We start from the raw sequence: 26,272 nt of genomic DNA on the forward strand, positions 1-26,272 counted from the left end.
ACATCAAGCAGCCAATCCAAACAACTTTTAGAATCACATGGTCACCATAAAAAGGTAAAATACACCTCCATGACAGACACCTACGTTTCACACTGGCTCATGTTAGATGTGGACTGGCACAAATGAAAAGTTTTGTTCACCGTTTAAGAAAAGGACAGAAAAAGACCCATAATCTTCACTCCAATTAACCCACACAGACAGAGCACCTCCAAGTACTAGCCATGATCCTCAATAGAAAGGACAAACAGTACAAACACAAACTTGGAAAATCTCTTTAATGAAATATCTTAGGTGATCCCCTAATACTAAAAAGTAGATTGTGTGTGTGTGTTTATGTGAGGATGTCCTGTGCCTGCTGCTCCACCAGCACAGCCATGCTCTTCACGTCTCCGCACCAGAAGTCCAGACGATCCTTCATGCCCTTGATCTGTAGAGACACAACAGCTGCTCAGTCACTGGGGAGCAAAGGCTTCTGTGTAGAGAACAGCACAGCGCGGAGCTGCTGCCACGTTAGAGACTGGAGATCGCGCAGAGCTCAGAGTGTGCGGGAGATCACGCGGAGGTCAGTCTGACGTCAACGGCCGATTCTCCGGCCAGCTTCCTGAATTCCTAAACGTGTGCGCGTCTGTTACCTGCAGAAGGTCTAACACTCGAGGCTGCACCCAGGTCATCTGCACTCTCTGGTCCACCTCATCAATGCTCCCTTTGATCAGGCCTACAGACAGAGCCTTCATCACCAGGAGCTCCACCTGAGGGACAGAGAGGACCTGTAACAGCTCCACCTGACGCACAGAGAAAACCTGTAGCCAATCAGCAGCCTGCGCTTCTGGGAGTAGCTTTGGACTAAAAACACACATTCAGCCACAATACCTGTGATGTGCGCAGTGGAAAAAGGAAGATTATTTTACAACAAGGATCATACTAGTTTAACATCTAAATTCATTAAAAAAGCATTTCTGTGTCTGCACTTATAGATATAGAAATAAAGTGCTTCTTCTAAAATCTTCTTAAACAGGGGAAATAGTCACATTTTCTTGGGTAACCAGTTAAATACAACAAAATGGTTGTGATTTAGGAAACAAGACATCAAGGCCTTAAAAGCACAATGACACCCAACCATTGCTTCAGTACAGCAGGCCAGTGGCACAAACCTCATTTACAGGGACCTTGGTGCTCTGAGCAATTTCCTGGAACGTCAGCTGCCTGTGATTGGCTGGCCTGGTGAAAGTCATCTGTGGAATGAGGTAAAGCATCACAGTGTTTCAGGGAACACCCAGTTCCTCATTAAGAGCACACACCCAAGCCAGCCATCGTTAGCAGGCTCTGCTTGCCAGACTTCACAGCAGTGTAGCCTTCACAGAACCGTGTGAACATCACAGCACTAAAAGGTCTACAGTGCTCTCGGTACACAGCAGAAGGTGAAATTACAGGGTGTCCAACCAGGTACAGTAACAGTTAAATTAACTATTAGTGACAAAATCCAAGACTTTGTGTGGGTTTATTTGTCCAGAGTTGGACACCTGTTCTATGGGTCCTTCCTTCAGCAAATCAGAATGTGGCTGAATTTACCTCCATAACACACAGTAGCTGGATCTTCTGCGTGAGTCTTGGCTCCTGTGCAGCGAGGTCAGGCTGGCAAGGAACAGACAGATGAGTTTTAACAGCAATGTCACACCACCACCAGACTCTCCCTTGGATATCAACATCATGACAGTCTCTCCCTGGCATGTCATTACATCCCTGCAGACAGTTTCTGGACATCTGTGAACATGCTGGTAAATATACTGACATGACCAAGACTGAAGGTTCAACTTCAGTGTGTGTTAACGCTGGAGTCTAAACATTCTCTTACCTGCTGTCCCCAGACAGACTTCAGAGCCTGGAACTTCTCAACGTTGCCTGAGTTAAAGGCGTAGAGGGTCTCTATAAGCCACTGTTTATCTGTGTTCCTCAGGGACTCCAACACTGGATGCATCAGCTACAATCAAGCACATCGTCATCAGCAAACGCCAAAGCATTACACTGCAACCGGTACTGCTGCAAGGGGACTTCTGTCCAATCACATACCAGCTCTCCAAAATTGTACACGCCCTCTCCGAGCAGGCCAGCCAATCCCAGTGTGAAGGCTCTCTCCTGCTGTTCTGCCTCTGAAGAAACAGACCACAGTGAGCACAGTGAGCAAAATTCTGTTACCTCATTTAATCCAGGCCTGAAATCAATAGTACAGCAAGCGTTTCTGCAAAATGTCTATTTTCTAATTTTCTTTATTTGTAGTAACAAAAAAAACCCAACACCACCACAACAATAAACAATAATCCACTCTACTGGCTGGCTCCAGTTCCACTAGAGGGCGCCCTTTCCCTATACAGCCTGTGTTCCTATACAGTTTCCCTAGAGGGCACACCTTCCAATGCACCCTGTGTTATTCATGCCACAAACCCAGCCCTCGGATGCTCAGGGTTACCAGGCATGACTTTGTCGTCCACACAGCCCAGGTAGCGGAGTGCGTCCCTGTAGTAGAGTGCGTGGTTTCCAATGATGCGGTAATATTTGCTGGACAGGTCGTAGAACCGGCCGTGCACAGACGTCACACCTGGCAGAGTGTTCAACAGAACCTCAACCTCCTCAATCAGTTTCTGAAGAATGAAGGACAGTGAGAAGCAGTACACAGAGCAACCCAACAGTAGTTGAACAGCAGGCCGGTTCATACTTTTGTTGTGGGAAGATCACCGATGTCTAGCTTGAGGCTTCCGATTGTGGTTTTGCACAGGATGACTGATTCATCATTTGCCTTCACCTTATTAACGGGGTGGGGGAGGGGTGGCACAAAGAGAAGCGAATACAAATACAATAAGCCACGCCTCTTTTTAAAGTTACTGAGCAAGTGAATGAATGCATGAAATACCACACTACCTTCTCTTTTGTTTTTTCAAGAAAGGTTATGGCAGTATTTGGATCTGTTGGAAGTAGACTCAAGTTTAAATGGGTAACAGTACAATGAATATCTTAATTATTACAAAACATAATAATATAATAATGATTAAAGATTGCATGTGTCGCAGAATGGGACAAACAAAACAGTGACAGAGACCTAACAACTCACTTTAAATGGAAACCGTTCTCTCACCACACACACACACACACACAGTGAGTTACCTGGCATTTGTCTGACGACATGGAGAATAATTTCCACTAGTGACAATGGATTGATTCTAAAATGAAAAAGAAAGGAAATATTTGTAAGGAGCATTTGGTCAGAATATTGATAAATGAATCATGTGTATGTTCTTTCAGACCATAAATTAAGTGCCACAAGCTCACCTGTGTTCGAAATCGCTGATGAAGTTGTCATAAAGCTGCGTAACACAAATGAAATTTCACGGTGCAGAACAGACTCACTTTGTCAACGATAAACTCACACAAGTGAAGAACAAGTTACCTGAATGATGGCGTCCCCCTTGGAGAAGAAGGGCTCTTGGACAAAATCAGTCAGCTTCAGGGTCAGCTGATGCCACAGCCTTATAAAACAAAATAAATAAAAACACTAGCACTTTGTCCCACAGCCTACACGTCAGGTTTAAGGGAACTTGTCAAAATGCCTAATTGAGTCTTGACAAGTATATTCACGCCATTTAGCTGTCATCCAAAGCGACTTACAATTCTGACTGAACACATCGAGTAATTGAGGGTTAAGGGTCTTGCTCAGGGGCCGAACAGTGGAAACTTGGCAGTGGTGGGACTGGAACCAGCAACCTTCTGATTACTAGTCCAGTACCTGAACTTGATTTCCTATCCTGTATAAAACCTCTTATTCATTTGTATATTAATAATACATTTACATGTACTGTAGTGCACTGGCAACAGGTATATTTACCCTGTCATGCCAATTAAGCACATATGACTTGATTTAATTAGATTTGAGAAAGGAGGGCGAGACACACACACACACACACACACACACACACACACACACACACACACACACACACACACACACACACACACACACACACACACACACACACACACACACACACACACACACCAACAAACGGGCTACGGCTGGGCTAACTAGCCAGCTAGCGAGCTTGGAAATAGCTTCCTAGTAGTTAGCTTCTCCGAAGCGTAATATGTTCGGGGATTTAACCCAGCACACACATCCCGTTCGGTTCCGTTCGGTTCCGTTCGGTTCCGTTCAGTACATCAGTACATTAGTACATCCAGTAGCGTTAGCGTTACATTCGAGGTTAGCTTAACTCTACTAGCGTAAGCTAACAAGCTAAATGACTCAGCTAGCGACCTCGAGACGAACAAAGCCATACTTTCTGCTGTACAAGTCCTCTAACTTGTGCCACTGCGCTGCCGTTTCTGGCGCGGCGCTCTTGCTCTGCTGCTGTCTGAGGTATCCCACGACATCTTTCATTCTTCACACGTTGTCGTTTTTCTTGGTAGTGCCGCTCCGCGAGACTCACGTTAGCCGGGTTGCTAAGTGCCGAGCGCCGTTCTTCTTCCCTCAGCGGGAGACGCGCGTACTAGCTCGCGAGCTCAGCACCGCCACCCAGTGGTCGGATGTATGCATGTCACGTCTGAAAGAAACGACCGAGTATATCCAGAAGCAGACAAAGCGTGAAATAGCGTACATGTTTATATTTTAAACGATAATTAAAATGTTATTCACTACGGGTATTAACTGTGGGGAAAGTTTTTCTTAGAAATGAATAACTTAAATTCAGCTTTCTGTATTTTTTTTATTAACTTCACAATAAAACTTTTCAATACACAGCATAATACAAATTATATTAAGTGTTCTTTCAAACATACTTTACACAAACTTTACCAAAATATCACAAGACCATTTAACACAATATAGAATAACTTGCCTCTTGAACACAAAACAAATGCACTGTTGTGGTTAAAACATGGATCCTACTTGGAAAATCTCCCAGAAGTGCAGATCTACTCGGTCGAGCATTAAAAACCTCCTGGACAAAACCTTCAGGCTTTAATGAGACATCACATGGTGTCTGGACACGAAGACGTGATGTTTCTCTTCCTTGAATTAAGTATGTTGGAGCTCAGAATGAACAAAAAAATATTGGTTCCTCACACCAGGCCACAACTCACCATTCTAAAATGAAAAGAGAATTGAACTGTGTTTTTGTTTCTAAAGGTACATACTCATTTTACTGATCAGTGTGTATGTAGGAAATGAATGTATTTCAATTCTGCTCTACAGTGACATGGTGCATCGATCTTGCATTCTGTGACTTCCACTGCATGACAGACAGACCCTGGGCAGGTCTGTGCAGGTCAGTAATGTCACAGAGTAACGAGCTGGGATAGAGAATATTACTGCTGAACAGACCGCCAAACACAGAAAGGCAAAGTGGGAATAACATGGTGTGTGTGTGTGTGTGTGTAACTGTACTTATCAGGTAGTGTCATTCACAATTCAGGCCCTTTTAGTGTGTGAACAGGTGACAGATGAACCCCATGCAGGTGTGACAGGTGAACAAGCTGTTTGTTATCTTTCAGGTTACTCAACCAGCAGAGAGCATTTTTGAGAAGGTCGCTGTAACTGCCACCACAACGTTACTGCGAGGTGACGCCGTCGGCCTCCAGCGTATTCAGTCCGAGTGCTCTTCGTCCTCCTCCTCCTCATTCTGGTCCGGGTTGTGGAACAGCGGTGGAGGCAGACTATGCAGGTGGTGGGGGTCCAGCTTGGTCATCTTCCCGTCTGCTCCGAGCTTCATTGGTTGGATCACATGGTTCCTGAGGCACAAGCCATTTTTGTTCTTTATCAAGAAACCAAGCAGTGCAAACCTGTACTGTTTGTAAAGCATTAACCACGGTGCACGTTCTGCACTACTCTTGTGAGATTTTAGGTTTTTGTTGATGTTTATGCAATGAAAGAGTTCACCAGCGCTGTGTTCACTTAGAGAGGGACGTCCTGCGTCCCTCTGTCTGAGTAACACTAAACCCATCATTTAATCTAAACCAAAAGATCCTTTTGAAAACGTCTGTAGTTGTTTACACAGCTACTTTCTCCCAACAAGCCAGACAATATCGATATAACACAAAAACACACAGACACACACAAAAGAAAGACTTTTCCCATTAACACATTTCAAGGACATGAGATGGCAGGGCTTTGCTCCAGTCTGCACCTGGAGAGTTTGTCGAACATGTTGACGAGTTTCATGGCCTCGTGCTCCTTCTGCTCCTCTGTCATGCCCTCCATGGGGTTGGGCTGCTCGTCCTCCACCCGCCCGGTGACGGGGTTAATACTGCAGTAGAATACATACACACACACACACACACACACGCATGCACACACACACACGTGCACACACATGCGCACACACACGCACACACACACGCACACACACACGCACACACACACGCACACACACACACACATACACACGTCAGTAGGACTGCACCCAGCTCACGGCACTGCTGAGCTGCTGCTGGTGATGGTTACTGCACAGAAGTAAAGGTGTGTAGTTTGTCTTGGTGTGGTGTGTAGTTTGTCCTGGTGCGGTGCGTAGTTTGTCTACAGTGGTGTGTAGTTTGTGTGTCGTGGTGCGTAGTTTGTCTCGGTGTGGTGTCTAGTTTGTCTGCCGTGGTGCATAGTTTGTCTCGGTGTGGTGTGTAGTTTGCCTGCCATGGTGTGTAGCTTGTCTGGCGTGGTGTGTAGTTTGTCTTGGTGTGGTGCGTAGTTTGTCTGACGTGGTGTGTAGTTTGTCTCGGTGTGGTGTGTAGTTTGTCTGCCGTGGTGTGTAGTTTGTCTGCCGTGGTGCGTAGCTTGTCTGCCATGGTGTGTAGTTTGTCTTGGTGTGGTGCGTAGTTTGTCTGGCGTGGTGCGTAGTTTGTCTGGCGTGGTGCGTAGTTTGTCTTGGTGTGGTGTGTAGTTTGCCTGCCATGGTGCGTAGCTTGTCTGCCATGGTGCGTAGCTTGTCTGCCATGGTGTGTAGTTTGTCTTGGTGTGGTGCGTAGTTTGTCTGGCGTGGTGCGTAGTTTATCTGCCATGGTGCGTAGCTTGTCTGGCGTGGTGTGTAGTTTGTCTTGGTGTGGTGTGCAGTTTGTCTGCCGTGGTGCGTAGTTTGTCTCGGTGTGGTGTGTAGTTTGTCTTGGTGTGGTGTGTAGTTTGTCTGCCGTGGTGCGTAGTTTGTCTGGCGTGGTGTGTAGTTTGTCTTGGTGTGGTGTGTAGTTTGCCTGCCATGGTGCGTAGTTTGTCTCGGTGTGGTGTCTAGTTTGTCTGCCGTGGTGCATAGTTTGTCTCGGTGTGGTGTGTAGTTTGCCTGCCGTGGTGCGTAGCTTGTCTGCCATGGTGTGTAGTTTGTCTTGGTGTGGTGCGTAGTTTGTCTGGCGTGGTGCGTAGCTTGTCTGGCGTGGTGCGTAGCTTGTCTGGCGTGGTGCGTAGCTTGTCTGGCGTGGTGTGACTCACTGTGGCTTTGCCTCTCTGTATTCCTCTGTGTCACTGTCTTCGTCCTCTGAGTAGTGGCCCGGCTCCCAGCCGCCCCTCATCAGGCCCCGGGCGGCCAGCAGCCCTGCAGCGTTACCGTAGCCCGTGTACTTAATGAATCGCGACACTGCCACACACACACACACACACACGAGCACGTGCACATGGGCAAAAAGGGAGTTCGGTACTCCTTCAGTATCCAATCAGCACATGTTATGATGGACAAACTCATTTATTTATTTCTTTATCCCATCAACCCATTGACATGTTTTTGGAAAGTTATGTCAGACTGACCTAGTCTTCAATAGCAGCAAGCTAGCTCAAATCAAATCAGGCCAATTGGTATCCAGTTTAACTATATCATGTACATGTGAAATAAACATGTAATTGTACTGGTTTGCACTAAGCCCTGTACTCATGTAACCTTGTGCAGTGCAGAACTGCAGTTTTAACATCTTAACTCAACACCACATTCCCCACTGTCACACAGCCACTAATATGGGACTGGACAAATGTAGTGTGACTCGGGTTGAATCAGCAGAGATTTGAGAGTGGAACGGCAGCTGCATGCCAGGTGCCGCGTGTGAGCGTGGTGGTGCCAGCATGAGCTCACCACTCTCTTTGCACAGTACGAAGAGGAACTCAGCAGCGCAGTTCTTTACGTCTGTGTCAATGTGGGTCATCAGCCGCACCAGTTTGTTCCTCAGAGCACACCCCACCTCTGGTCTGTTCCTCACATCCCGCAGGGGTGGGAGCACCTGAACGCACGCACACACGCACACAAGCAGGCACACATGCACGGTAAAAAATTATTTATATAGCACATTTTACAACAGCCAATTTCACAAAACAAACAAATATTCCACATACACATGTAAGGAACACAAGAATAGACACAAACTCAAATAGGATCAAATTCATTGGTTTTCTCTCACTTTCATCCTTAAAAATTTTCTCGTCTCTCTGTGGATGCGAGAACTCTCCGTCAGCAGGTTGAGGGAAGGCAGAAGCGTCTCCTTCAGTTTGTTCCCCTACACAGGAGAGACGCACCTCAGACAAACATCTCCAGCAGGGCACCAGCTGGGCTGGAGCGCGGATTCCCAAAGCCCCACACTCCTCAAAACAGCCGACACAAAAACACCAGCGCAAGGTCGTCATAAGGTCACACGTCCTCAGAGAGGACGCAAGTGGTGCGGCGGGTCGGTAACAGGGGGAAAGGTTGTGTCAATACAGGTACACTCATCAGTGCTGGCTGGTGTGTGTGTGTGTGTGTGTGTGTGTGTGACATGCTCACCCTGTCCAGCCGCTTCTCCATGAACTCGAGCAGCACACTGACGGCGTCCATGTTGATGCCCATGTACTCGGTGGAGGCCTGATGCACCTTGGGTAAAAGCAGCACGTCCAGACATGGGAGAGGGAGATTTCCCAGCAGATTCACTGTGTGACTGCACACACACAGAGAGGGAGAAATGAAAATCCTATGGAGATATTTTAAAAACTAATTAGTTGGTATTGAAATTTCAACAGTTCTCTTCCAGTTGCTTGCGCAGTGTCAGTGTGACTGGACAGCACTTGTCCATCTGTGTCACACACCAGTGGCTGTGATTATGTGTCCACGTCCAGCCTGAAGGTGTCTGCATGCTTGTCTGAGTGTGTGATTGTATATGTGTATTTGTGTGAGAGTGTTTATGTGAGTCTTCTGGCTGTGTCTAAGTGTTTGTGTAATCGTGTGTTTGCTTGTGTGTATATGCATGTGTATGTGTTTGTGTTTTTGCGTGCTTGAGTGTGTGCATTTGATTGTAAATATGTGTTTGTCTGTGAAAGAAAATATGCAATTGTGTGTGCCTGTGTGCATGTGTGTGAGTGTGAGTGTGTGTGTGTCTGTGTGCATGTGTGTGAGTGTGAGTGTGTGTGAATGTGAGTGTGTGTGTGTGTGTGTGAGTGTGTATGTGAGTGTGTGTGTGTGTGCACACCTATGGAACTCCTCTGTGCGGTCTTCCCCCTCTGCTCTACTCATGAGGCAGTACCTCAGAATGGCTCCCAGGTGTCTATAGGTGGCTGCCTCTTCCTGGGAAAGTGCCCATTAAACACCACAGTTAAATACTACCATTAAACACTACCATTAAACACCACAGGTAAACACCACCATTGAACCTATAATAGAACTCATATCTGGTGGCCAACAAACACTGACTGAATGTGAACCCAATAGCGTAAAACATCTGTTTATGGTCCTCATTGGATCATGTCAAAATGAGCTTTCTGCTACATTTCAGTAGAATTTTATTTATCCAGATGTGGCCACATGAGATAAAAAAAATAAGTGAGGGAATAACAAAGGAAACTTGGTACATATAATTTATCGTAATTAGTTTTATTCAGGTGTGTGTAAAATGACAACGGCTTTGTTATGGAGGTGATGTGAACCTTCACCTCGTCTACTTTGTTACGGAGCTGACGCGAACCCTCACCTCGTCCACTTTGTTACAGAACTGACGTGAACCCTCACCTCGTCCACTTTGTTACGGAGCTGACATGAACCCTCACCTCGTCAACTTTGTTACGGAGCTGACACGAACCCTCGCCTCTTTGTTACGGAGCTGATGTGAATGCTCACCTCATCCACTTTGCGGCGGTTAGTGTCGAATGTGATGTTGAAGAGGATCTTTAGGATCTCCATGGCTCTCTCAGTCTCCATCCTGCCAAGAGGCGGGCACTCAGACAGCCCCGTCCCTCCGACGGGGGCCACCTCGTAGGTGTCGGGCCAATAGAGGCCGAGGGTGGCGTCAAGGGCGTCCGCCAGCAGTCTCGCCCCACGCAGCTCCCTTGCCAGCTGCATACGCACATCCACACGCAGAGCCGTGAGCAGGAATGTAAAACGCAGGTCAAAGAAGCGCACGTCGTGCGTCCACTGTGGCTCTCGGCACTGCTTCAGCCGCTCGGCCACACCCACCACCAGCTGCAGCTGGGCGGCGGCCTCCTGCGCCTCACTGCTGTTGAACACCACGTTGCAAAGACACTTCAGGGCCTCCACAATCACGTCCAGGTCCGGGATCTCAGGTGTGCTGCCATCGCCGTGGGCGACTGCAGCGTGACGGGCGAGGATCAGCATAGCACGGCGGCTGGAGAAGGGCTCGAGTCTGCTCTTGTCTCGTGACAGGATACGGATGGTCTCCAGGCAGGCCAGCTTGCAGGACGGCTGGAGGTCTCGCTCCAGGAAGGCCAGAAGCAGCTCACCCAGTCGCTAAGGAAACAACAGAAGCAGAAACATCAGCACTTTGAGCTTACAACAAGGGGCCCATTCTAGGGCTGAGGTGAAAGGGCACAGAGGGGCCCATTCTAGGGCCCAGGTATAGGAAAGTGTGTCATTTTCATGACTTATTTGCCATAAAAATGTATGCAGCATCAAAGCTTATTGCCTTCTGTTTCCCCAAAGAGGTAGAAATGGATTTTCTTTAAAATGACATTTGTTATTTATCCCTGCAAATGAAGCCCAAGACGTTTTTCATGAATGACTACAAACAGCATAAGGACAGAGATAAAATATCACCAAAAAATCCCAAAACAATGACAATGTCATATTATGACACCCCAAAGTTCCTTTGTAACAATGGGAAGGAGAGGCAGGATGCAGAGATGAGCCGCGGTTCAAACAACACAGATGTTTATTGACAGAACAAACTAAACCAAAACTATGCTCACAGACTAAAACACAAGAAACAGCAAAACACAGTTGTGCAGCACAGGCATAGCCTGCACAGAGAAGTGTGTGCAACACAGGGTCAAACACCAGCAAAGAATCATAATCAAGCAAGACCTTAAATACACACACTAACAGGGATGATAACGAAGGAGAGGTGTGACACATGATTAACAAGGGAGGGGCGTGGCGATGGACACACGCACACACACGCGGGGCAGGGGTATTTGGTGTTTGGGTATTTGCTACACGAGATGTTTCACTCATGATGTTTTTTTACTGCATCAAAATAACAGATTATATTTCTCCAGTTAAACTGGAGTAGGTGATAAGATTTGGGATTTACAGCAGCATTCCACTATATCTCCAGGAATGCCTGAAACTGTCCATCTTACCACAAAGGGTACGAGAAAGAGGATGTATCATATGCTGGCCTCCAAATACAGCTTTAAAGAAACAGCAGCCTTATGGCAGCTCTGTAATCTACACATCAGGACATTTTAACATACAGTGTTTCATGTTACTTTACTGGCTGTAACTACTGTGTTAATGGCTGAATGTTCAGTAGGTTCCAGTCCACTTTACCTCTCTGACCTCCTGCTCTTCTGGGGGAAATGAGAAGCACAGGTTCTTCTGTGGAGAGAAAACCAACAGAAACTTAACACAGAGGAGCACTGGATACAACTGGTCACCCCAGACAAGATTTCCTAGCCAAAATTGCTGTGCTAAGAACCAGACTTTGACTTATAAGATGGGAATTGTGGAGGATAGACTTCAAATTCTCCTGATGAATTGACAGTATAAACACTTTGCTTATAAACACTTTGCTTTCATCAGCAATCCTGATGCAAGACTAACATCTCCTACCCAAATACTGCTGAGCCACTGTGCAGGAGACATATCAGGACATATCAGGATCTGAGAAAAGGCACAACTTCCAGCAGAACTCCAGAACTACTTTCACAAGCTGTCACATGCTGTTATCATACAAAGTTTAATCTGACATACTGTACTGGGAAAGCACAGAGTCTAATAAGCACTGGCTAACTGCAGTGTCATTTAGTGTTCTCACTGCTCCTGAGACCTTAGAGGTTAGTGTGAGATTAGTGTGACATAAGTGTGAGATTAGCGTGCTAAACAACACAATCTGCCTGTGTCAATGCTTAAGTGTATTAGTGGTAGCTCAGTGGTTACGGTACTTGACTTGTAATTGGAAGGTTGCTGGTTCAAGCCCCACCATTGCTGAGTTGCTGCTGTTGGGCCCCTGATCAATACCCATAACCCTCAAGTTGTACTCCCTCATAATTGTGTCACTTTGGATAAATGTGAAATGTTAGGCAAAAAAGGTGTAGTTTTAGTTGTGAATGAAATCAGAAATTGGCTTTTGATTTTCATTCCGTAAATAGCAAAAGATGTGAGGTGTGAAATGTTGAAAATGACTTATCCAAAACACCCTTATGAAACAAAAAAACAATTAAATTATTTAATAAATAATGTCATGTTTACATAACAAGTGCATCCCAACACTGAAAAGGCAAAACTTTTCAATAGCCATCCACATTTTCAAATAGTGCACTGGTTATAATGTTAAGCTTAACATTTTAGTATTTCTATTATTTACAATTCTAGCATGTAGTACTGAATATTTACTTGTACGGTGATTCTACGGTTAATATATTTGTTCAACGATCCCAGGGATTGGTGGGTTTTATAATTAGATAATTATATCAGTCAGGAAACGTTCAGGCAATTTTCTCTAATACCTACTCATCTGGATTAACACTCTCTCCCAAAAGGAGCAAATTATACAGATAGACCAAGTAGTGAGGTCCTGACTAAAGACTTGGTTTCCATGGAAATGTTCCCGTCTAAGTACCGGAAGGTTTCCGAGGGATCGCGGTGAACCGCAGACTCGGAGGATCGGGCAGCTTCCAGCAGGGTTCATTCTGTTCTAAAGAACTAGGCAGCTGCTTTCTGAATGTGTTCAAGCGGAAAATGTACCCCACATATTTACTGAAAAATAGCCCGTTGGTCCAAGACAAAAGACAGACATATCCAGGCACACACATCGCAAAGATACTACAGGCGTCCTGCATTACATATCTGCATTACGGTTAGTTTTCTATCGGGCTACAAACGTTTGTGAAGCAAATAGAAAATCCTTCAAGGACAGCAGCCATTGGAAGGTTTTGTGACACTGAAGTAATTATGAATCATATCATCCCAGCATTTGATACACGCAGGTCGCAAAGTGCTTCCAACTCCGACATCTGTTTGGCGATTTGTTAGGCAGCACAGCGCAAATGTGCGCCGTTGCGTTCGGAACATCCATGCCATTGCGCACATACATCTAGACCCAATATATCGACAGACGTACATCAAAACAAAAGCAACGTTTTAGCGTTGTGGTTTCCAGTCGAACAGCTGTACAACACTCCACCACACACTGCATCCATCATTCCTGTCTTATTTACCTCCTTGTTGTAGGTCTGTAGCGCCGACAGTGCCGCATCCTGCTCGCCCGTCTCCATCTTCTCTATAATGACATTTAAATCCATTTTCATTGCTATTTCGCTTTTGTTTGCGCCCCTGTGTTCTCCAGAGACACGCAGAGTCACGGGTGGTGATGTCTTGATAGCCTCTGACTCACAGATCCATACAGAGCCCAACAGCGTTCTCAAAACCTCGGGGTGATGCGATTAGCGGAACGAATAAAGCTCATAGCAAAGATCTATGGGATATGTAGTTCAAAGGCCTGCACTGCATTTAAGACTCTGTTCCAACTATCTTCAGCTCGTCCAAAAGACAGAAAACGTCTGCTGCTGCATAAACATGTCTTCGGTTTTCTATTTAGACAACGTAATTTAGACTGATATCCGACGTATCATTGTGATAATAAAGCAATATCGGATCACTTTAAATATATTTATATTTGTTCAGACACTATGTGCTGGAAAGCACCGAGACAGAAACAAACATATGTGCTTTATATTACACATAAAGTATAACTCATATTGCTTTAAATTATCACACGGGCATCTTTAATCTGAGGGTATCTAAGGGTGCCGGTACTGCACGAGTAGTCTCAATAGCTCCCCCCGCAGGCCCTGTGAGGATGTTACTGTAATCAGAGGTGTGGAAACGCAACAGGCGAGTCTGAAGCAATCCCGACACTTTATGTTGTGGATAGAAATGTAAACATCCGAGATGTCCATGTTGTCTTCTTTCTGTATTGGTTGCCTTGCATTCCAAGCCTTGCTCTGAAAAGAATAGAGAGCTTTGATCAAATGGAGGCTTTTCACCATAAACCTCACCTTTCAACTCCTGGGTATGCAGGTCCCACCTGTGTACTGGTCTGAGGGGACGCCGTATATCGCCATGGACACTTCAGGACTGAAACCATCAGCCTGACTGTGCTCTGTTAGCGAGACAATAATGATGAGGAGGACCTACTGACAAGCTAAGAGTTGTCTGCCCGGACTGTGGTCCGACACAGTGGAGTAGCCCACCAGGGGGCGCCAAGACAAAAGCAGAACAAACAGGTGCAGCGAAGATTCATCACCTTTATGTCATGAGAATGTTTTGAAGAACTCTTTAATTGCCTCTTGAATTTCGTCCTTGTCCAGTTTGTTAAACACACTCGAACAGTGTGTAATCTACCCTGTAATCTAGACCAGACTAATATACCCTGTACTGTAGACCAGACTCACAGGGACATCGTTAATATCTGATGCTTAAACCTCCATTAAACCTCCCTGCCTACGATTGGCCTTTTCATCACTGTATTTAAAGTGCTTCTAGTTGAATAGTGAAGACAATGAACCTCTCACAAAAACCCACGGAGTTCTGCAATACTGTGTGTTTATGTCAGGAATGAACCAGAATAACCCGCTGTGCTCCTGGCAGACGCTTTATTAAAGTTTCTTATTAAATGGATCAACTTTCGCCCCCTCTAAAGTTCTTCTGTATCATTCTGTGCCCGGCAGGTGCTTTCAGAGGCCATTACACAAGGTACAGTAATGCTTCCGCACACAAACCATAATATGAAATAAAACAATAAAACAGTAATCGTTTTATTACTTCAGTCCCTCCAGGGCTGATATCTCCAGGACTGATCTCTCCAGGGCTGATATCTCCAGGACTGATCTCTCCAGGGCTGCAGGTTATTGGGGTTTTGTGCGTTATATATGTGTGTTACACATATAAAAATCTTTCAAACACTAATCTAATGATAATCTAATTAATGAGTGAAAATGATTCATTTTTGAAGTTTGATCACCTTGCCTGTTTTTGGATGAGATACATGAATCCAAAAACAAGTTGTGTTCAGGCTGACCCATGATTGGAAAAAACAAAACAAACAAATAAAAACCCAAACAAAACAACAAACAAACAAACAGACTAAGAGAACCACTATATCAAGCTACACATTTTAATGTTGCTGAGTTTATTTCAGTTGCTATGCTATATTAAAGCAGAAATGTTCACATTCTCTTTGGAGAACTGATTTTAAATGCCTAATGTCCTTCCACTGTGTTTGTGTGCTTATACATGTGACCTTGGTCCAGCGTTAGCTCCAAGGGTGCTGCTGAACTGGTCTGTGTCATCACCAGGCGTGGTGTTGAACTGGTCTGTGTCATGGCGTGCTGCTCCCACGCTGGGTCTTGCACCTCTGAGATGGTTCTGCAGGTCATAAGCGTTGGTGGATGGAAACACTTCTTCTTTAATGATGAGCGCCACACTGTTCCTTTAGCTTGTAGGTGCACTGTAATGATTCATGTTTAAGATCTTTTTTACTTGCCTCACACAGTGATCACAGAGTGTGGGTGCGTGTGTGCAAAAGTGTGTTTTTTGCAGGTGTCTGGGTCAGAATTCCTCGCTCTGTTAGACATCTGGAGTCAACAAATTCTCACACTTTTACAGATCTTACAGATTGTTACAGGTTTGCTGTCATCAATGAAACATTTACTGGAGGGGACTTCAAATCTGTTGTCTGTGTGTGTGTGTGTCTCCTGTATCAGAGTCAACACTAGAGACTAGTCCAGTACACTCTGTGCACATAATAACCATCCAGCACAACAGGCTTTTAGAGCTTTAGAAAAGGCGTACAGATCAGAATAGGGTTTCTTCAATAAAAAACTCCTTACTGCTATCATCATCTTCTTTGTCTTCTTCTTCATCATCATCATCATCATCATCATCATCCTCATTTTTATTTATATAGTACCTTGGCTCAAAGGTTCATGATGTTTTACAAACGCACAACATAAAATTATTAAACAGGAACAGGACACATGATATCAGATACATAAATAACAGGAGACATAAATATTAGTTACATGTCAGGCATTGCAACTAAGGTGGGTAGACACATGACTAAGGTAAGTAAACACATGACTAAGGTGGGTAGACACATGACTAAGGTGAGTAAACACATGACTAAGGTGAGTAAACACATGACTAAGGTGGGTAGACACATGACTAAGGTGGGTAGACACATGACTAAGGTGAGTAAACACATGACTAAGGTGGGTAGACACATGACCAAGGTGGGTAGACACATGACTAAGGTGAGTAAACACATGACTAAGGTGGGTAGACACATGACTAAGGTGGGTAGACACATGACTAAGGTGGGTAGACACATGACTAAGGTGAGTAGACACATGACTAAGGTGGGTAGACACATGACTAAGGTGAGTAAACACATGACTAAGGTGGGTAGACACATGACTAAGGTGAGTAAACACATGACTAAGGTGAGTAAACACATGACTAAGGTGGGTAAACACATGACTAAGGTGAGTAGACACATGACTAAGGTGGGTAAACACATGACTAAGGTGAGTAGACACATGACTAAGGTGAGTAAACACATGACTAAGGTGAGTAAACACATGACTAAGGTGAGTAAACACATGACTAAGGTGGGTAGACACACGACTAAGGTGAGTAGACACATGACTAAGGTGAGTAAACACATGACTAAGGTGAGTAAACCATGTTATAGCACTACGTGAGTGCCATGACACCTTTGGCACCAGACACTGGTGGATAAAACAGTCATTCTCAAGATTTGGTAGAGGACCTGAGCTTAAAGGAAAAGGGATTTTTCCCATATATTTATATATCAAGATTAAAGTATATGGTTTAAAGTAATTTTAGGCATGGTGGATTAATAATAGTTTTTAATTAGCCAAAATGCATATTTCTGTCTTAATCTGTATCAGAGGAATCTGCAGTACATCAGGGTTAGAGTTATACACTCTTCCTTCAGTATCTATGCATTCCGTAACCACAGAATTATACTGACTGTTACTATACTGACAATACTCAGTCTTGCTTCAAACATTCCTTTGCTGGGGCAGATCCAGGAGCTTGTGGGCAGGTCCAGGAGTTTGTTAAATGCATGCATGAAATGTTGTGATAAAAGTGTCTCTCTAAGAAACTCAAATGAGAAAAAAATTTAATAAACAGCATTTTGTATTATTCTTATCAATGCATATTTTAGTGACAAATCCCCCACCATGCTAAGGTTAGAGCCTTATTGTATGGTCAGAGTTACAGGTAAAAATTGCAATATTAGTTGAATTGCAAAATTGGAATGTATTACCTTTATTAAAGTTTGTACAGTCACTTTCAAACATTTTAAAAATGACAGTAAGTAGAAATAAACTATTTTTGGGAGTATTCTCAATGCATATGTTGGTAAAAATCTCACATGAACGTAAAGAATTAGCGTTAGTATTGAGTTTTGGTGCAAAAGTGCAGTGAGATATTCATTGTAAAATGTTAATTTTCTTGCTTTATTAAAACTAACAAACATTTTCAAATGGGAAACAGTAGAAACAGACTTTTTTTTTTTTTTTTTGCAATGCAAAAAGTAACGCTTTTCTAAATGTAGCATAATCTATGATATACTGTGATGCGTTATTCCTCAGCGTACAGGGCGTGCAGGCGGGCTCAGACCAGCACGCGCTCCCCACGAGCTACTGTATGTCCAGCGTGTTTTGACTGCAGTTTTCCGAATAAAGTTGACTTTACTGGAGCTGTTGGTTCAGAAACGAGCTTCTTTGAAATGAACTGTTTTTCATTTTTATTTTGTTTTATTTTGGTTTACAAGTTTCTGAAGGTTTCAAAGTCCAGTGTTCTGCGTGCCACGTGTCTGCACCAGAGGACATAATAACACTAGAATGGACAGAAAAGACTCTCATTATAATGCCACTGCTCCCTCCCTGACAACAATTTGCATACAGGTGAATGTTCATTTTTGTGTGTGTGTGTCCGTGCGTGCGTGCGCGTGCGCGTGCGTGCGCTTGCTTATGTAAAGATCTGAAAGAAAAGCTCGAGCTGCAGCTGTCCCCTCGCACTGTCTCGCTCTCCGCCTGGAGCGTCAGGCAGCCCGCAGTGACAACGCCGCAGCCGCTAGAGGGCAGTGCAGTCAGTATTGCTCTTACAGCTCAGTGGCTATACCTAATTTATCGGCTAGTATAAGAATATACCACTCATGTAAATGACAGAACACATACAATTAATCTGTGGTGTTCTGTTAGGATATAATCTGGTGGTTGGATTACTCATATGATTTACTGATAATCACTTCAGGAAGGTGTGTCGCAGAATCCTTACAAACAGTAACCAACGAACAAGCTTTCTCTCTTTCTCTCCCTCTCTCTCTCTCCTTCTATTGCCCCTCTGTGTCTCTGGCATAATTACCTTATTACATTAAAAACTGTTCACATTAAAAGCATTTTTTTCCTTTTGGCATTGATAGCATTAGCTTCTAACATTATTAATAATGTCTTCCTATAAACAATAGTTCCAAATGCACAATGTCTTCTTTTCTTTTATCAGTTTTAGTACAGTAGAATGCCATCCTCATCATCAGCCAGGTTCAGGATGAATCAGAGGGTCATGTTTGGAAAGGTCGGGTTTGGAATGGTTGCTTTTGGAAATGTCACGTTTGGAATGGTCACGTTTGGAATAGTTACATTTGGACAGGTCACGTTTGGAATGGTTGTGTTTGGAAGGGTCACATTTGGAATGGTCACGTTTGAAAGGTCACGTTTGGAAGGGTCACATTTGGAATGGTCACGTTTGGAAAGGTCACGGCATTGGAATGCAGCATTTAAAATGTAGTGTAGAATGTAGCTTGGACCACAACGTTGTGAATTTGGCATTTAGAATGTACAGTTTGCATCGTTTCTTCTGCTGCACATATTGCTTTGTGTTGTGTGCAGAGCCAAGAGACACGTTGACTGCCAGGGACAAGCAGCCTTAGCACATGGTGGAGCTTGTCAATCCCCTCCATGCACACAAATACCCAGATGGCAGAAACGGTCATAAAAAGGCTGGGGACCAGAGCGTGCTGGGCTCTATCCTCTCCTCCATAAAACCCCGCTCCTGTAAAACCCAACACGCCACTGAAATTGAGTGGTCATTTCCTGGCAAAGCCGCCCCAAACTGGGTAACCTCGGTTGAGTGGAAGCCGACCTGTTTTGTTAAAGTCTGAAATACAGGTTTTGCCAAATGGTGAGTGAGCTTGGTACAGCTGTGTGGAAGGGTCGTCTGGGCAGTTCTCAGGGGAGGTGGCAACGGGAGCAGTTCTTTGTGCTCGATTATGCTGCGCAGCGTTTACAGCCCTGATATTCATAGCTCATGCAGTTGCCGAGGTTAACAGCAGCCTGTCAGGCCTGTTGTGTGCGGCACTGCGATGCCTTTGTGCGGACAGCCTGACAGGCTCTGCAGCTGCCCGTCGCCCCACTGCTGATCAACCAGCCATGAAATTGACTGTGAACAGCCACATATCCAAAGCCTCGGCTGCCCAGACCCCTCCAGGTCTGAAGCAGGCACAGACCTCCTTCATCTCCTGTGCAGACCTACTATCTCCTGCTCTGTCTACCTCTGGCAGTCTGTAGCTTCTCTGTTCTTTGACACCACACGCTTGCTGCTGTTCCCCTGCACCTCAAAAGCCTTACATGAGTGGAGTATTGTCAGAGGAACAAGAAGGAATTCCTAAAAATGTCAACATATGACATGGTAGACATGTTACCACGAATTATTAATATTCAATGAGTTATTAATACAATACGAGAGACTGATAGAGAGAGAGAGAGAGATAGAGATGGTGTCCCACCCATGCTGAATTGATTTCAGTGAGATATACAGTATATAACAACAACTACAACAACATACTTTGTGTACTTTGTATGTTTTCTTTATAAAATCTGCTATTTTTACAGTGAATCATCTTGACTTTGTGTGTCTACGTTTTTGTTGCGTGTTTCTGTTTACACTGAAGAATGCTTCTCTTTCTCACTGTCTCTCGGCAACAAGTCGGGCCTCCATCTAAAAAGCAGACAAGAGAAGGAAAGAGAGAGAGAGAGAGGGAGAGAGAGAGGGAGAGGGAGAGAGAGAGAGAGAGAGAGGGAGAGGGAGAGAGAGAGAGAGAGAGAGAGAGAGAGAGGGAGCAAGTGCAGGCTGAGCAGCTGCTTGTCCTGTGTGTTTTAGATTCTGTCAGCAGAACAGAAGAACATGAGGACGGGGAGGAGGAGAGATGAGGAAGACTCCACCACCTTCAGCAGGGTGGGCTGGGCTCAGGGACCGCCTGCCTTTTCAAGGCTTCTTCTTTGGCGCTTTGTTAGTGGGCTGTGAGGTTGGACTGAACCGGGTGGTTTAAGCACACAGATGAATCACACTTCAGCTGTCGGCTACATGGCTACCTGCTGCTGTGGCTACGATGTGCCCTGATAACCTAGACCTGCGTCATATCACAGCCACACACAGTCCCAGAATTCATGGAACCATGAAAAAACACAGCTGAAGACGTTCAACACACACACACACACACACACACACACACACACACACACACACACACACACACACACACACACACACACACACACACACCAAATATCTGTTTGTAAGGAAGACGGGATTTACCTAGTTCAAGGAGGATATCAGCACCAGTGTTCACTGTGTGTGTGTGTGTGTGTGTGTGTGTGAATTTGCCCTGGTATAAATTATTCTGTTGCACATTATATCAAAGGAAAACAAAAGAAAACAGATACAGGTAACATTAGCACAGGTGAACTATGTTAGGAACTATTATGCACAATACAATTCATGTACAGTTATCCAATTAAATATTTAATTGATGATGGTGATTTCATAAGTGGAGTGTAAAAATGACAAAAAAAACCCAAACACAGTAGATGATAGGATAATATTACAGTTTACAACAGACTGTAAGGTGTGATCAGACCCTTGGCAACAACAAGAATCCCAATGTGTGATCAGACTTTCTGGAAGTCTGCTTCCAGAATTAGCAGTGGGGTCATGGTTGGGTTTAGCAGTGGAGTTAGGGTTAGGGTTAGCAGTGCGGCTATTGTTAGAGTTAACAGTGCGGTTAGGGTTAGAGTTCGCAGTAGGGTTAGGGTTAGCAGTGCGGTTAGGGTTAGCAGTGCGGTTAGGGTTAGAGTTTGCAGTGGGGTTAGGGTTAGCAGTGCGGTTAGGGTTAGGGTTAGCAGTGCGGTTAGGGTTAGGGTTAGCAGTGCGGTTAGGGTTAGAGTTTGCAGTGGGGTTAGGGTTAGGGTTAGCAGTGCGGTTAGGGTTAGAGTTTGCAGTGCGGTTAGGGTTAAGGTTAGCAGTGCGGTTAGGGTTAGGGTTAGCAGTGCGGTTAGGGTTAGAGTTCACAGTGGGGTTAGGGTTAGAGTTAGCAGTGGAGTTAGGGTTAGAGTTAGCAGTGTGGTTAGGGTTAGAGTTCGCAGTGTGGTTAGGGTTAGGGTTAGAGTTAGCAGTAGAGTTTGGGTTAGAGTTAGCAGTGCGGTTAGGGTTATAGTTCGCAGTGGGGTTAGGGTTAGAGTTAACAGTGTAGTTAGGGTTAGCGTTAGCAGTGGAGTTAGGGTTAGAGTTTGCAGTGGGGTTAGGGTTAGAGTTCGCAGTGGGGTTAGGGTTAGGGTTAGCAGTGGAGTTAGGGTTAGGGTTAGCAGTGCGGTTAGGGTTAGAGTTAGCAGTGGAGTTAGGGTTAGAGTTAGCAGTGCGGTTAGGGTTAGAGTTAGCAGTGCAGTTAGGGTTACAGTTTGCAGTGGGGTTAGGGTTAGGATTAGCAGTGGAGTTAGGGTTAGAGTTAGCAGTGTGGTTAGGGTTAGAGTTCGCAGTGGGGTTAGGGTTACAGTTCACAGTGGGGTTAGGGTTAGGGTTAGCAGTGGGGTTAGGGTTAGAGTTAGCAGTGGAGTTAGGGTTAGAGTTTGCAGTGGGGTTAGGGTTAGAGTTCACAGTGGGGTTAGGGTTAGGGTTAGCAGTGCGGTTAGGGTTAGGGTTAGCAGTGCAGTTAGGGTTAGGGTTCACAGTGGGGTTAGGGTTAGGGTTAGCAGTGTGGTTAGGGTTAGAGTTTGCAGTAGAGTTAGGGTTAGAATTAGCAGTGCGGTTATTGTTAGAGTTAGCAGTGTGGTTAGGGTTAGAGTTTGCAGTGCGGTTAGGGTTAGGGTTAAGAAAATGATAAATTACTTATAAAGCTGACAAAGCACTGAATGAGCAAACATGACCTCTAAAAGCAGGTACCCTGTGAAGTATAGAACAGTCACACATTCTCCAGGTGTTAAAGTCCACTTGGATTTATCATTAGAATTCAATGACCATTGTAACAGAAATGGAGCTAGGGTTTGTGAAGTAATACACTCACACACTCACACACACTCACACACAATAACACACACATACACACACACACACACACACAAACACACACACACACACACACACACACACACACACACACACACACACACACACACACACACGTGCAGGGTTAATAGAGAGGAGGATGGCTGAAGAATTCTTCAGGAGTTTGAAAGGACCATAGATGCCATTATGAGCCTGTACAGAGGGGAAGTGACCAATCACCTGCTTCCCTGGGGAGTCTGTCCGGTTCCCCCACCCCACACACACACGCACACACATGGAGGCTCAGGAAGCAGGAAAGCAGACCTGGGATGCTTCAAACTTGTGAGTCCTAAATCACAGAATGGAGCGCTCACACGTCCACGTCTTCAAAACGCAGACGAGTGGCCGTGTCTGACGGACCCACGGCACTGCAGGCTGGACCGTCATGCTTCAGACGGCTGTGCGATAACTCCACAGCATCACCAAACTTTCTGTACACGTGAGGATCATAACATTCTTTACAACGCTGAAGAATCTTGGAATCTGCTGTTTAAATGGCTGGACTCCAGTACAGACGGGACACAGGCGGGACAGAGGTGTCAGGAAACCATGTCTGCCTTCCCGTCAAGATGCATCAAAAATGCATCGTAGAAATGGCCACTGCCAAATACCAGAGGCAAGGACAGAAGGCATATTCTGCCCTGCGGCGACACCTGCGTGTCTTCTATTATATAGAGTTAGCTTTCTTTGGGTTTGGGTTGTTTATGAACTCTCCGAGTGTGGATGTTTGTGGATTATTTGTGCTTTTTCAAACTGCTTTTTTATTGCCACTTTTGGAAATGTAGCAACAATGTTGTTGTAATAATAAAACAAACATTCTGTTATCTTCCTCTTTGCATATACGTATTGTTACTCTATATTTTAGGGTCTCAGTGAATTTGAATTTCATAATAATCTTCTTCACAGTAATCCAGGATTTCCACGAAAACCTGGAACGCTGGAAGGCTGCGCCAGATACATATTATCTATCCCAGCTTTCCAGCAATGTCACACCTCGGACAAGTGTTGGCGATAGCGGCTGGCATCTCTAGACAGACGCCGCCTCTGCGGAGTGATAAGGGCTCTTCCCTAGAACTCACACGGCTGCTGAGTGTTGGAATACTGGACCTATCGCTACTTCAAAGTTACGTTGGAGAAGGCATGAGAACACCGTGTAAATGCAACGTCCCTATCAGAGCATGGGACCGAGCGGAAGGTGTCTCAGTGGCACTCTGGTCAAAGGTCATTGGTGATGGCGAATCGTTGTGTTCTCATTCTCACAGGCGCTGGAGTCCTGCAGTAGCTTCCTGAGTATGCGCTGGCATGAAACAGGACACCCAGTGCTTCGAGTCTGCTGGTGTGCAGTAGTGTGAAGGCAACCTCTGACCTCTGATCTCACCCAAACACAGACAGTTTTCCCAGGCTCTCTGTGACTCCTAGCACCCGTTAACGACCCCCTCGCCCCCCCCCCCCCCCAAGCCGAGACCATCAGGTATCAGTGACACAGACCAGGGAAGTGTCTGGCATTCCTGATTATGAACTGGAACTGGGGCTTCAGAATGGAGGGGTAGGAGTGGGGGGTGTGGAGCCCGTGAGAGGACTGCATTCTCCATCCATGCGCTGTGTGTCCGTGGTTGGGTATTCCAGTTCCACCCACAACACCTGCTGCTCTGCTGGGACTGCACAAAACCCCAAAACGCTCCCACATCTCGCCCCCAAGCTCAGCCCAAATGCTGACAGCAGGCAAGTGTGCTCCTAGCACTGAGGCTATTGTAGGCTGTTGGAAAATAGCTGTGTCATTTTTAACTTAGCATGCCTGTAAGTAGCTGTGCAACAGAGCAGCTTGTACATGGCAGTGACTTTCTTTCAAATTCAGCCTGTTCAATCTACCTGTTTAATCTTCCAGATCTCCCAAATGATCTGTCCTGGAAAAGTGCTGATCTTGCCATTCTCAGGACACCTCTGGATCAACCCACCGTTATGTACAGAACAACGCGGCACAGAACAGCACGTGCATGAAAAGCAGACTGATTGGCTAATCGCTGCCTTTCTCACATACAGCAACTGTGAAACCCGTTGAAAGACTCTTTACTTGTCTGAGTTTACTAGATTTGAGACCTGTATCACAGAGCTGTTTGAATACTGCAGCCTTTTCCCTCTTGACGCAAGCCTACAGTGAAAGATGGGTGTTCATATTCATCGTTACCACCATAAGATGCTCATCAAACACAGTTATTCATTTACTAATTAGACTGCTGCAAGTATTGATTATTTCAGAATGACTTAAGTTAACATAAGCTGCAACATTTAGACTGGAATGTGTTTCCAGTCTAAACCATCATACGTGTGTTTCTGGTGTAAGCCATCGTGAATGTGTTTCCAGTCTAAACCATCATACGTGTGTTTCTGGTGTAAGCCATCGTGAATGTGTTTCCAGTCTAAACCATCATACGTGTGTTTCTGGTGTAAGCCATCGTGAATGTGTTTCCAGTCTAAACCATCATACGTGTGTTTCTGGTGTAAGCCATCGTGAATGTGTTTCCAGTCTAAACCATCATACGTGTGTTTCTGGTGTAAGCTATCATGAATTTGTTTCCAGTCTAAACCATCATATGTGTGCTTCTGACGTGATACATGCCAGCCCTACACCCGACGTGACTGGTCTCTCGTTCTACGTGACTTTACAGCTTTGACTTCTTCTCCTTGGATAAACCTCCAGCTTTCTAAGGATTATAAAAGGCCCTCTACTTCCTGCTGGTCTCCGGGTTCTTCCTGTTGGTCCAACCCTTCTGATGGTTTGCATTTAGTGAATAAGTAAAAGCTGTGCATTGTACCGCTTCTCTCCACCACGCTGTCAGCCCGCCTGCTTGGATTAGAGTGACGGAGCTATTTGGAGATCTCCGGGAGCTATTTGGAGATCTCTGGGAGCTATTTGGAGATCTCCGGGAGCTGTTTGGAGATCTCCGGGAGCTATTTGGAGATCTCCGGGAGCTGTTTGGAGATCTCCGGGAGCTGTTTGAAGAGTGAGCTCTTGTCTCTTTTTGTTCTCCTTTGAGGAACTTCCCTGCGATGCACCTTTGGTTTGTTATTGTTGTGGTAAACCTTCTGGAGTTGAAGAAAAGAGACAGAGGAGAGTTCATGTGTTTATATCTTCCCAAGGTTCATTATTCAGTATGAGTTCTCTCTTTAAGAGAAACAATAAACACACACACACACACAAGATTTTTTAAATGAATCATCACTTGAGTAATGATATAACCTATGTGTATATTTAACTCTAATTCAAACTGAGAACAGAAAATGCTTTGGCCGTCCACATTCCGGCATTCATTGGTTTAGTAGTATGTATACTGCAGTCTGGCCTTTGTCACATATATAGTGTTTAATACCAGTCCTAA

The 26,272-nt window shown here is 45.1% G+C and overlaps 2 protein-coding genes across 2 annotated transcripts; both read right to left on the reverse strand.

The window, feature by feature from the left end:
- Positions 1-258: 258 nt before the first annotated feature.
- On the reverse strand, positions 259-4,521 carry psmd13 (proteasome 26S subunit, non-ATPase 13). Its single transcript, XM_035532256.1, has 13 exons — positions 4,323-4,521; positions 3,440-3,518; positions 3,322-3,356; positions 3,157-3,212; positions 2,914-2,957; positions 2,711-2,797; positions 2,465-2,636; positions 2,068-2,147; positions 1,853-1,978; positions 1,570-1,632; positions 1,152-1,232; positions 633-749; positions 259-427 (listed from the first exon to the last, which is right to left on the reverse strand). Exons 1-13 carry the CDS (start codon positions 4,421-4,423, stop codon positions 332-334), a joined length of 1,137 nt encoding a protein of 378 aa, XP_035388149.1. The 5' UTR covers positions 4,424-4,521; the 3' UTR covers positions 259-331.
- Positions 4,522-4,728: 207 nt separating this feature from the next.
- Positions 4,729-13,862, reverse strand: ric8a (RIC8 guanine nucleotide exchange factor A). The gene is made up of 10 exons (XM_035532255.1): positions 13,643-13,862; positions 11,754-11,801; positions 10,086-10,712; positions 9,442-9,536; positions 8,763-8,913; positions 8,404-8,499; positions 8,082-8,226; positions 7,451-7,595; positions 6,168-6,287; positions 4,729-5,772 (listed from the first exon to the last, which is right to left on the reverse strand). Exons 1-10 carry the CDS (start codon positions 13,730-13,732, stop codon positions 5,628-5,630), a joined length of 1,662 nt encoding a protein of 553 aa, XP_035388148.1. The 5' UTR covers positions 13,733-13,862; the 3' UTR covers positions 4,729-5,627.
- Positions 13,863-26,272: the final 12,410 nt, after the last annotated feature.

This window comes from Electrophorus electricus, chromosome 12 (assembly GCF_013358815.1).
Source record: "Electrophorus electricus isolate fEleEle1 chromosome 12, fEleEle1.pri, whole genome shotgun sequence".
NCBI lineage: Eukaryota > Metazoa > Chordata > Actinopteri > Gymnotiformes > Gymnotidae > Electrophorus > Electrophorus electricus.

Excerpts from the sequence above, each read along its gene's own strand:
- ric8a (XM_035532255.1), bottom strand. The coding sequence starts at position 13,732 with ATGAAAATGGATTTAAATGTCATTATAGAGAAGATGGAGACGGGCGAG. Across the intron at positions 11,802-13,642 it reads TACAGACCTACAACAAGGAG|AAGAACCTGTGCTTCTCATT; the intron begins GTAAATAAGACA and ends TTCTCTCCACAG. Across the intron at positions 6,288-7,450 it reads TACAGAGAGGCAAAGCCACA|TATTAACCCCGTCACCGGGC; the intron begins GTGAGTCACACC and ends ATTCTACTGCAG.
- psmd13 (XM_035532256.1), bottom strand. The coding sequence starts at position 4,423 with ATGAAAGATGTCGTGGGATACCTCAGACAGCAGCAGAGCAAGAGCGCC. Across the intron at positions 3,357-3,439 it reads AGGGGGACGCCATCATTCAG|CTTTATGACAACTTCATCAG; the intron begins GTAACTTGTTCT and ends TGTGTTACGCAG. Across the intron at positions 750-1,151 it reads CCAAGGTCCCTGTAAATGAG|GTGGAGCTCCTGGTGATGAA; the intron begins GTTTGTGCCACT and ends TCTGTCCCTCAG.